The sequence below is a fragment of the Gossypium arboreum genome, chromosome 10, assembly GCF_025698485.1.
Source record: "Gossypium arboreum isolate Shixiya-1 chromosome 10, ASM2569848v2, whole genome shotgun sequence".
NCBI lineage: Eukaryota > Viridiplantae > Streptophyta > Magnoliopsida > Malvales > Malvaceae > Gossypium > Gossypium arboreum.
The window spans coordinates 125,453,448-125,465,665 of NC_069079.1; the positions used below are offsets into that span (position 1 = coordinate 125,453,448).

Genomic DNA, 12,218 nt, shown 5'->3' on the forward strand with positions numbered 1-12,218 from the left:
TACCATATAATTACACTTTATCAATCAAACATGTTTAGAGAACTAAAATTTTTATATTTAGAATAGAACGTATTTATTGTCCTTATAATTATATGTTTATCCAATTATTTTACCGTATCTAAAAAATAAATATATTCCCCAATGTCAAAGAGAATAGTGGATTAATTTTAAAATTTTCTAATGCATCATCTTTACCAAGTGTCATTTGTTCAATAATGCATTAAAAATCATTTTTATTATTAATATATTTATTTTTGTAATTACGATTTTAATTCTTATACTCTAATTTCATTTTTAGTTATTATAACTTTCTAATTTTAAAATTTTGGTTTTTGACATAGGCTGTATCCATAATTTCATTAAATTAAATTATGTTATTTTTATAATTTTATACAATAATCATAATATTATATATATAATATTATATCAACTTGTTATTTTCATATGATATTTACAACAACAAAAAAATATGGTTATTTTAGTTAATGGATTTGGCATCTACTGTTTGAGTTAGTATTAAAATTTCATAATTCATATAATGTTGAGATTAAAAGTATCAAATTAGAGAATAGAGACCAAATCCATAACTTATACATAATAGGAATTAATTGCATAATTTAACCTAAATAATTTATTTGTTATATTTTAAGTAATTTTAATTTTTTAAAATATAAAATTAAATAAGTGACCAATAAAAATTAAAATGATTAATATTTTTAGTGAATTTACAACAGAAAAGAAAAACTTTAATAATAATGTAATTAGCGTGACTTGAACTCAGGCCATATCTAGAACGATGAATATCCTGACTAACATATAAAGTTTTAAACTGATTAAGTTTTAAATTAACTTAACTTGATTCATCATTTAGGGTAGTTTAATAGAAATTTAATATTACATGGCTGTGGTATTTTCGCAGCCTCTGACTCTTAAAAGCAGTGAAGTATTTAATGGTATCCAAAGTTTTTAAATATTTTATTGATGTTTGTGGCAATAGGACATATGCTCCAATCTGTCCATGATCAAATACCCCATATTATTATTATCAAAAACAACACAACACAAATTTTGGAATCACAATTTACCCCCTTTTTTTTCTAAAAATAAATCTTCTTTTCTTGGTTTCATCTAAATCAATCCATTGATGATTCTCCTACTTTGGAAATAGGTTTAAATTCAACCAAGAAACTTTAAAGGAATTAGTTCATACTTTTTTTGTAATCAATCTTTTATAGTGATCATAACTTGTATTTTAAACTTGTCAAGTGGGAATGCTCCTAAAAGAAATTATGCTATTAATAATCAAAGCTTAAGATGTATTACATAAATGATATTGGTTTTAATCCATATCCCTCGATAAGACAATTAGAAGTTAACTATATTACTAAGATGATTTTTGATAGAAATGAGGTTCTATAACTGTTCCTAGAAAATTTATTAGATTATTTTTAATTTTATCTGTTTTTTTTAAATGCATATAAATGATGTTGGTTTTTAGTTTTATACTTAAATCTGAGTTTTATATCTTTAAATATGATACTAATTAATTTTAGGACATTTCCAAATTGCTCAATATTTTTAATCATTGTTTAAATTTTAAATTGATTTTTAAATTTCAAAATATTTTAATTGACTTAATAAAATTAATATCAATCAACTGAGTCTTTTAATCAATTAAGGTATCATTTTGGGCGTTAAAATACCTACTAAAACACATTTAAAACACATATTTATTGCATTGATGACTTATATTTAACGCATTAAAAGGACAATCATCATAAATTTTAAGAGGTTGTCTTTTTTTTTAATATGCTAAGTCTAAACTATCTATATAATAAATTTACATTTATTCATAATTTAATCAATATGTTTTAAATATGCTTTAGGTAAAATTCAAACTAGCTTTTGATATCCAGATTATTTAATTTAATGGTTAAATTAATAGAAGAACTTAATGGTAAAAATACTATGGAGGTTCTTGTACTAAAAGTCTGATTACATTTGGCTCCTTTTATCTCTTTTGTCATTATATATTAGATCAAAGAGTAAAGTAATTATTTTGTTAAAAGTTCCATCAATTTTAATTGTTAAAATTGATATTTGTACATCAATATGAGGTATACAGTATACTACATGTCATTATCTAATTATTCTATCAATCATGCTAGTTTTAACAAAGATAAATGAATAAAAATTTTAATGTAATTGATCAATTTGTTCTTTAATTTAATGTATAAATATTAATTTTTTATTTTTAATATTAGAGCCTCTATAGTACTTTTACTGAACTTAATCGATTTAAAAAATAAAAATAAAAATTAAAATCATAATAATTAACAATCATTGGCATAGCCAAATTGTATATAAAAATAAAGGAAAGGAGAAGAAAGAAAGGGAGAAAGTGAAAAGATAAAAAAAGCAAAGGGAACAACAACAGAGCAAATGGACTGGCAATGGCAGAGGGGAAATCAAAAGGTTTAGTCTCTAAAAATGTTCCTCTGAGCAATGCTAAACTTACCCTGACACTTACACACATCCACACGTGTCATTATTTAAATATCCAATGTCAAGCGAAGATCCAGCTGTTCACCCTATTTCCCAAAAATATACTTTTAAATTTGGATTACACTAATTTACTTCAAATCTTCTTTTCTTTTTCTTTTTTTTTTTTTTAATTTTTAAGTCATGAATAAATTATTATTATTTTCATATAATATTAAAAATATAAATACATTTATTAATGAATTTAATGATTATTATTTTAAGTCATGACTAAAATTTAAAAATTTAAAAATATAGAAATTAAATATAATTAAATTAGAAAACTGAGACTAAATAAATAATTTTTAAATAACATGAGATTAATAGTAGAAATTATTGTATAGGTTTATCTGTTATCTTTCGGGTTTAAATAAGAATATGAAAATTTGAAAATATAAATAGTGGAAGGACTAATACCTGTATTTAACCTATAATTAATTTTTGAGAAAACAGTTTTTGAATTTAAGACACATTGAAGTTGGTATTAATTTTCTATTAATAAACAACACCAATTATGGAATTTATAAATATTATAAGTAGGCTTTCAAATATACTTTAAAATTATTTTCACCTTTTAGATTTATATAATTCATTTTATTATAATTTAATATCTATACTACATATTTAATTGAATTAATATTAAAAAACTATGATTTTACTAAATAAATTATATTATTTTAACAATATATTATTTTTACATAAATCAATAAAAATACTTACATAATATCCTATAATTATAAAATTATTAATAAACACAGCTCAATATCATAAAATCTACTTTGAATATATTTTCAGACAATTTAATTAAGAAAAATAATTAAAAAAGAAAATTGAAATATCTTATAAGCATTTTACCAGAAAAATATATATCCTATAAGCAAAATTTTGTCAAAAAAGAAAAATCCTATAAGCAAATATATATATGTATATACTTTTTGCCGTTAACAAAAAACAAAAAATGGAATCATTAAAAAGCCTCCAAAAATCGAAATCTCCTAAATTTTACTTTTTTTTTTCTTTTGCTTGAATGTAACCGTGGGTTACTTCAGTTTTTTTTTTTTTCTTTCTTTCTCTCGTCTTTCTTATGTTTCTTCCGCCATAGTTGACCTGCTCTCCAAATTTTTAATGAACAAAAAAACCCAATTTATATAAAAGAAAACCCAAACCTTTAATTAACTAAGTGGAGGAAAAATCTGATATTTTTTTTTTTGCAATTTTTTTGGTCTCTGAATTTAGCAGATCGGCTTAAAGTTTCTGCTAAATTTAGAGGAAGAGTACTTAGGGTTAGGGTTTGGGTTTGGTTTCAAGATGATGATATCAAGGGGTTTGTTTGGGTGGTCACCACCCCATATACAGCCGTTGACACCAGTATCAGAGGTTTCGGAACCACCGGAATCGCCTTCTCCATACTTGGATACATCTGCGGAAGCAGCAGCAGCTGCTGCTGCGGCGCAGGTGGAGGCGGAGGAGGAAATGGAGGAGGCTGAAGAGCTGGAGCCGCCACCTGCTGCTGTTCCTTTCTCGAGACTCTTCGCCTGTGCTGATAGGCTTGATTGGGTTCTCATGATCGTTGGATCGGTTGCTGCTGCTGCTCATGGAACGGCTCTTGTTGTTTACTTGCATTACTTTGCGAAGATTGTTCATGTTCTTGGAATTGGGTCGTCACTAACGGGGCCGGAGAGATTGGATGAGCAGATTGACAGGTTTAGAGAGGTTAGCTATTTTTATTTATTTATTAAGGAAGTAAAGAAAAAACCTAAATTTTAGGATTTTAAAGGTTTAGGTTAGTGTCTTAGTTGATCAATTTATAGTTTCTCAGGAGTTTGCAATTTTGACAGTGTAGTTAACTATGTTTTATATTTGGAAAGTTGGTATAATTTGGGAAGATGGACCGTTTGATTCTGAAGTTAAGCAATTTCCTTAGTCTTTAATTTTTGGTATATTGGATAATGGTTTGTTTATTGAAAATGTGTTCTGGAAATGACAAGGTGTATAAAAGTTTTGGGTTTTAAGTTTTGTTGGCTTCCAATTGGCAAAAGCAATTTATTTTTGGTTTGTGGTTTTTTTTTTTTTGGGGGGCTGAGATTTTAGCTTTGAAATGGATCGTAAGGAAATTTTGTGGTGTCAAAAAACATGAAATGTTGGAAATCTATTTTATATGAGATTAAGATTAATGGTTATTGCTTTTATAGGCTTCTGTACTGTCATAGTAGGATATTGCTGTTCTAGTATTTTGGGTGGATGGATGGTCTTTAACCTATGTTATATGGGATCTTCATTTTTCTTAAAATAGAAGATACCTTTGTCTTGACACCTAATCCTCCAAATATTTGGACATGGATATGGATATAATCCTCCAAACATATTGAAAACTTGGGACAAATTTGAGCATGTCTGTATTGGACACATTCCCATATCTGACCCTAACCCTCAATCCGCTAAACATAGGCTTAATTACTTCCTTCCCTCTAGGTTGGGGACGGCATCATTCTTACACATTCAAGCTAAAGCCTTCATTAGAAGAAATGATTAGCATATTATTCAGAAGTGAAGGATGTGTTTCATCTTTAGATTTTTTGAGGCTTTTATATTTGTTAGCGGAAAGAAGGTGGATGAATAGGTGTGAACTGCAGAGAGAATGGAATTTTTAATTTGATGGTTTAGTTAATTGCAAATCGAACTGTGACATTTTGGTTGTAGTTACAGTTTGATGCTATGTGTATTGCAACTCTCTCATGTAATTGCTATCATGGGTGCATGTAAACCGATTCCATGTGAATATCTCTACTTGTTTGCAACTAATATATCATTTTTAATTGTTACTATGAAGATGTAAAAACTCTCTATCTTCTGGATTAAATCTGGATTGCTTTTATTCTTATAGGTGTTAATGTGCAAATAACATGGGAAAAAGCAAAACCATCTTTTGTAGCTTTAGTTTTTGTCTAATTCTTCTCTTCTTTTGCTTGATATAAGCAGCTAAAATTTATAGTCTTCTTCAGACTCTCTGTTGTTTGTACTTCTGCATGCCACCAACTGTTTCATTCTTGTTTTGCAGCTTGCTTTAACCATTGTTTATATTGCTGCTGGTGTTTTCGCCGCTGGCTGGATTGGTAAGTTGATCTATATCAAATCCGGTTATTGCTTCATCTCTGTTTCCTTCTGATTGATGCATCATTCCTGCCACTTGTCACTGACTTGTTCTGTGTAATAGAGGTTTCGTGCTGGATTTTGACGGGAGAGAGGCAGACTGCTGTCATCAGGTCAAAATATGTTCAAGTTTTATTGAACCAAGATATGAGCTTTTTTGATACTTATGGGAATAATGGAGACATAGTGAGTCAAGTATTGAGTGATGTACTGCTCATCCAGTCTGCTCTTAGTGAAAAAGTATGTTCAGTTACATGTGGGTTTCCCTACTTTTTTTAATTAGTGACTTATTCTTTGGTGGTATTTCCTCATAGATGTCTGCTCCAATCCTAATATTCCTATGATGATACAGGTTGGGAATTACATTCATAACATGGCTACATTTTTCAGTGGTCTAATTATTGGTTTTATCAACTGTTGGGAGATTGTTCTCATAACACTAGCTACTGGTCCATTCATTGTTGCTGCTGGAGGCATATCCAATATATTTCTTCATAGGCTTGCTGAGAACATCCAAGATGCTTATGCTGAGGCAGCTAGTGTTGCTGAACAGGTTTTTCTCTTCTCTCCTGGCTCCATTACTTTCAACCAGACTTATTTTTCTCAATGTTGTTAAGTGAATTTAAGTTGGCTACTTTGCTTAATGTTCATTTAAAGTGAGTTGTCCAAATGGTATACACTGACTTATGAGTGCAGTTATTGTTGACATTTGAGCATGAGTTTATTTGAACTGGCCATTAATATAGGGACCTATGGACTAAACTTTGCTAGTTATTTGTATTTGAAACAGAAATGATGGCAAGGTTTACCTCCAATGCTTGCTTGATATTTATAGGGATGTTTAGTTGCTTAGTTTAGAAGCCTCTCCAGCCAGGCTGGAGATATGGGAAAAAATTGCTGCTAGCTTTTCAAAGGTGTTGTCGATTTGAAATAACTTTTTTTACATAACAATACCTTCTGTTTATTTGAAGTTTCTATTAAACTTGTATGTAGAGGTTCTTGTCAGAAGATCCCTTTCAGCCTGCAGAAAGCTGATTTGCAGTTTCTTTATAAGCTAAAACAATTTTATTAAAACTCTTTTTGAACTTTGGACACTGCTTCTGCTTTCTGGAGTAAAGAAGCTGCCCAAAGCTAGGGAAAACTTGCACTAGAGATTTTCTTTATCATCAATGCATCACGCACATTATACCTTTGAGGGTTCATTACTGTTGAATTTGTTGAAATGATGACATGAATTCTTTGTTGAACTTCACTTTCTACATAGAATCAGCCTTCTCTAAGGGTAAGCACAGTAGAGAATGATGCTAATATACATATAGTTTTTGTTTTTTTGCAGGCAGTCTCTTACATTAGGACCTTGTATGCATTTACAAATGAAACTTTGGCCAAATATTCTTATGCAACCTCATTGCAAGCAACTTTGAGATATGGTATTTTGATTAGTCTTGTTCAAGGGCTTGGGCTTGGATTTACATATGGGCTTGCTATATGTTCTTGTGCCTTACAACTTTGGGTCGGAAGGTTCCTGGTCACACATCACAGAGCTCATGGTGGTGAAATAATAACAGCTCTTTTTGCTGTAATTTTAAGTGGCCTGTAAGCATCAGCTTCTCTTTCTTCCTGCTCTGTCTAATCTGCACTTCCTTACCAATCCTTTCCATATTGTGCAGTGGGTTGAACCAGGCAGCAACAAATTTCTACTCATTTGACCAAGGACGAATTGCTGCTTATAGACTTTTTGAGATGATTAGTCGGTCATCCTCGGGCTCTAATCAGGAAGGGAACATGTCACCCTCCCTTCAAGGAAATATTGAGTTTCGCAATGTATATTTTAGTTATCTCTCTCGACCTGAAATCCCTATATTGAGTGGATTTTACCTCACTGTACCTGCTAAAAAGGCTGTGGCCCTTGTTGGCAGAAATGGCTCTGGGAAAAGCAGTATTATTCCGCTCATGGAACGGTTTTATGATCCTACATTAGGTATTATGATCATATGATGTTATCTATCGCACTGCAGTGGCGTGCCATTTAGGTGTTGAAACCATTGCATGGTGTTTAGCCAACATGATGTAAATGATTTTATTTTGTGTGATGCAGGGGAAGTTCTTCTAGATGGAGAGAATATTAAAAATCTAAAGCTGGAGTGGCTGAGAAGCCAAATAGGACTTGTTACTCAGGAACCTGCATTACTTAGTTTGAGCATAAAAGATAATATTGCTTATGGACGAGATGCTACGCTTGATCAAATCGAAGAAGCTGCAAAAATAGCACATGCCCATACATTTATTAGTTCGCTTGAGAGAGGATATGAGACACAGGTGAAATATGGGAGCACAAGATATACTACTTTTGCCTATCTTGCTGATCATATATATATTTCATATTTGTGTCATATTTTGTTAAAATCATTTACTGTGACTTTCAGGTGGGGAGGGCTGGCTTAGCATTGACAGAAGAACAGAAAATCAAACTTTCTATTGCTAGAGCTGTGCTTTTGAACCCAACCATCCTTCTGCTTGATGAGGTGACTGGTGGACTTGATTTTGAGGCTGAAAGAACTGTACAGGAAGCTCTAGATCTTCTCATGTTAGGGCGTTCAACCATAATAATTGCTCGACGTCTTAGTCTCATAAGAAATGCTGATTATATAGCTGTGATGGAAGAGGGTCAGCTGGTTGAAATGGGTACACACGACGAGTTACTAGCCCTTGATGGCTTGTATGCAGAGCTCCTTAAATGTGAAGAGGCTGCAAAACTTCCAAGGAGGTAATAAGAACTATAGATGCTTTTATTAAAAAGGCCGGAAGATTATGAAAGTCTGTTTCATGTTAGTGATTTTTCTTCATTTAGATTAAACAAAAGTACTCCTGTGTTTTTATGATTGTTTATAATTTTTCAGGACACCAGTCAGGAACTACAAGGAGACGTCTACTTTCCAGATTGAAAAGGAGTCTTCATCAATTTACAGCTTCCAAGAATCATCATCTCCAAAATTGATCAAATCACCATCTCTTCAAAGAGTTCCTGGTGGATTCCGGGCCCATGATGGTGCTTTTAACTCACAAGAATCACCTAAGGCTCATAGTCCACCACCAGAGAAAATGCAGGAAAACGGTTTGCCTGTGGATGATGGTGATAAGGAACCATCAATCAGGAGGCAGGATAGTTTTGAAATGAGACTACCAGAGTTGCCAAAACTTGACGTTCAGTCTACCCAGAGGCCGAAATCAAGTGGTTCAGACCCAGAATCTCCCGTATCACCGCTTCTGACTTCTGACCCTAAAAGTGAACGTTCCCATTCTCAGACTTTTAGTCGTCCTCTCAGTCACTCTGGTGACATCTCAATGAAAGATAAGGAAGCACATCATAGGGAAGCTCCATCGTTTTGGAGGTTGGCACAACTTAGTTTTGCAGAGTGGCTCTATGCTGTGTTGGGAAGCATTGGCGCGGCAATCTTTGGCTCTTTTAATCCACTTCTTGCTTATGTTATTGCTCTGATAGTAACTGCATATTATAGGCGTCAGGAACCTCATCACTTACAGGATGAAGTAGACAGGTGGTGTTTGATAATTGCCTGTATGGGTATAGTGACTGTTGTTGCTAACTTTTTGCAACATTTCTACTTTGGCATTATGGGGGAAAAGATGACTGAACGGGTTCGCAGGATGATGTTTTCAGGTATCTGAATCTTCAAATCAATTTTGCAAATTTACTGGAATGCTGAATTCAGTGCATATTGTTTACCTTGTTTTGCCCATCATCGACAGCAATGCTGCGCAATGAAGTTGGATGGTTTGATGAAGAAGAGAATAATGCTGACACCTTGTCCATGCGCTTGGCAAATGATGCTACATTTGTACGGGCTGCTTTTAGCAACCGACTTTCAATATTTGTACAGGATAGTACTGCTGTTCTTGTTGCTTTGCTAATTGGGATGTTGCTACATTGGCGGTTGGCGCTTGTGGCATTTGCAACCCTGCCAGTTCTAACTGTCTCCGCTATTGCACAGGTTTGCATATCTTTTGTTATTTGGTTTTCACTTCATTATTGAAAAAGAAGTGGAGTTTCAATTTTATCCATGTATTTTGTTTGCTTCTTTATCTCCTCCATGCCGTTGCCTTTTTCTTATTGAACTTAAATTTTCCATGTCCGAATTTCTGAATTGTTGCATACTTAAATGTTGCAGAAATTATGGCTCGCTGGATTTTCTAAGGGAATCCAGGAGATGCATAGGAAGGCATCATTGGTCCTTGAGGATGCAGTGAGAAACATTTACACTGTTGTAGCATTTTGCGCTGGTAATAAGGTAATGGAGCTCTACAGATTGCAGCTGAAGAGAATATTGAAAAAGAGTTTCTTTCATGGAATGGCGATAGGGTTTGCGTTTGGCTTTTCACAGTTTCTTCTTTTTGCCTGCAATGCTCTTCTCCTTTGGTACACTGCACTCTGTGTTAAAAGACGGTACATGGATCTGCCTACAGCTGTCAAGGAGTACATGGTTTTCTCTTTTGCTACTTTTGCACTCGTGGAGCCATTTGGATTGGCACCATACATTCTTAAGAGGCGGAAATCTCTCACTTCAGTGTTTGAAATTATTGAGCGAGTCCCTAAAATCGAGCCAGATGATAACACAGCATTGAAGCCACCTAATGTCTACGGAAGCATTGAGTTGAAAAACGTTGATTTCTGCTATCCTACTCGTCCAGAAATGTTGGTCTTGAGCAATTTTAGTCTTAAAGTTAATGGGGGACAAACTTTAGCTGTTGTTGGAGTTTCAGGCTCTGGGAAGAGTACCATAATATCTTTGATCGAAAGATTCTATGATCCAGTAGCAGGTCAGGTTCTACTTGACGGGCGGGATTTAAAAACCTACAATTTGAGGTGGTTGAGGAATCACTTGGGTCTTGTTCAACAGGAACCCATAATCTTCTCAACTACTATCAGGGAAAACATAATATATGCAAGGCACAATGCTAGTGAAGCTGAGATGAAAGAGGCTGCAAGGATAGCTAATGCTCACCATTTTATCAGCAGCTTGCCTCATGGTTATGACACACATGTCGGTATGAGGGGTGTGGATTTGACCCCAGGACAGAAACAAAGAATTGCCATCGCTCGAGTTGTGTTGAAGAATGCTCCTATCTTATTATTGGATGAAGCTAGCTCTTCCATTGAATCTGAGTCTAGCCGAGTGGTCCAGGAGGCACTTGATACGCTGATAATGGGGAACAAAACTACCATTTTGATAGCCCATAGAGCTGCAATGATGAGGCATGTTGACAACATTGTAGTACTTAATGGTGGTCGAATTGTAGAGGAAGGAACACATGATTCTTTGGTAGCCAAAAATGGCTTGTATGTTCGTTTAATGCAACCTCATTTTGGGAAGGGCTTGCGTCAGCATCGGCTGGTTTAGTTTGGCTTGCAAGTATAACATACCTTGGTTCTGCTGTATATTGCTCATTGCACTCATTTGAATTACTGGAACTACCACCAAGCTGTCGGCTACGAATCTCTTGGTCGAACAATCCTGAATCATTTCAGACAAATGGGGGATGATGCAACTTGTAACGATGTTCTATGTGAAAGGTGAACCAAAGAACACACGAGAATGATTGAGGGTAGTAACGTCAACACCGGTGAGTAGGCACCACAGTGACTGTAGTTACATTTGTTTAAAAGTAGGGTTTTAGGAATAGGGTTTGTGAATTTGGGGTGGCTGTTGAGAGGGATAAATCCATATTCTTTCAAGGGGGCAAAACAGCATTTAGATTGGGGCTGTTCATTTGTCTCCGGGGTATATTAATTTTGTTTACTGATCAGAAAAGGGTTGATAATTTTAGTGTTATTTGAGGTGTGGTTTTTTGGATTTTCCACTTGTTTCTATAAATTTCTGCAACTCTTCTTTTACCAAAACTTGGATGATGTATGTGTTTTTCTGTAAATTTTTCCACTTTGATTACCAAAAGAAATGTTTAGATGAGGCAAAAAGTCAGGTTCTAATCTTTTTGTAAATAAATATGCAATTTACATTTCTTTTATACTTTGCCATTAATTGAGTGATGTTCTGTTGAACTTCGTATATTTTGTGCTGCCTAAAAATAGGTTTAATATTCAATTTAGCCCTCGAAGCTTTTCCTCAATTTGATGCCATATTTGATGATCATTAAACTATTTATCACAAGTGTTTGGTTTTTTCGGCATAATAGCCCCATCCGTATCCTTCTATCAGTAAATTTATCAAAAAATGTCATTTTTTAAAATAAAATTACTGGATTAGATTGTATTTTCTAAAAATTACAGGATTAGACCGAAATAAAAAAAATTATTTAGAAAATAAGCTGAAAATGTTTTCGTTATTTCAGTCTAGTCCCATAAAAAATAGAGTCTAATCCAAACTTTTTAAAATATTGGGAAATTTACTCTCCTTTGATAATTAAGATTTTTGTGGGGAAGGCTTTAATTTTGTATGGGCCCATTCCTTGTTGGACTTTTTTTAATGAAAGAATATATATATATTTAAAAA

At 33.2% G+C, this 12,218-nt stretch overlaps 1 protein-coding gene across 1 annotated transcript; it reads left to right on the forward strand.

The window, feature by feature from the left end:
* Window positions 1-3,484: 3,484 nt before the first annotated feature.
* Window positions 3,485-11,683, forward strand: LOC108453452 (ABC transporter B family member 6-like). The gene is made up of 11 exons (XM_017751559.2): window positions 3,485-4,254; window positions 5,600-5,654; window positions 5,756-5,931; window positions 6,044-6,244; window positions 7,028-7,287; window positions 7,362-7,672; window positions 7,790-8,010; window positions 8,118-8,458; window positions 8,592-9,370; window positions 9,460-9,701; window positions 9,879-11,683. The coding sequence occupies exons 1-11, from the start codon at window positions 3,850-3,852 to the stop codon at window positions 11,106-11,108; spliced, it is 4,221 nt and encodes a 1,406-aa protein (XP_017607048.1). The 5' UTR covers window positions 3,485-3,849; the 3' UTR covers window positions 11,109-11,683.
* Window positions 11,684-12,218: the final 535 nt, after the last annotated feature.

Bases quoted from the DNA above. Each gene is read 5' to 3' on its own strand.
- LOC108453452 (XM_017751559.2), top strand. From the start codon at position 3,850: ATGATGATATCAAGGGGTTTGTTTGGGTGGTCACCACCCCATATACAG. The intron at 7,288-7,361 runs GTAAGCATCAGC...CATATTGTGCAG, and splicing joins GCTGTAATTTTAAGTGGCCT to TGGGTTGAACCAGGCAGCAA. The intron at 9,702-9,878 runs GTTTGCATATCT...TAAATGTTGCAG, and splicing joins CTGTCTCCGCTATTGCACAG to AAATTATGGCTCGCTGGATT.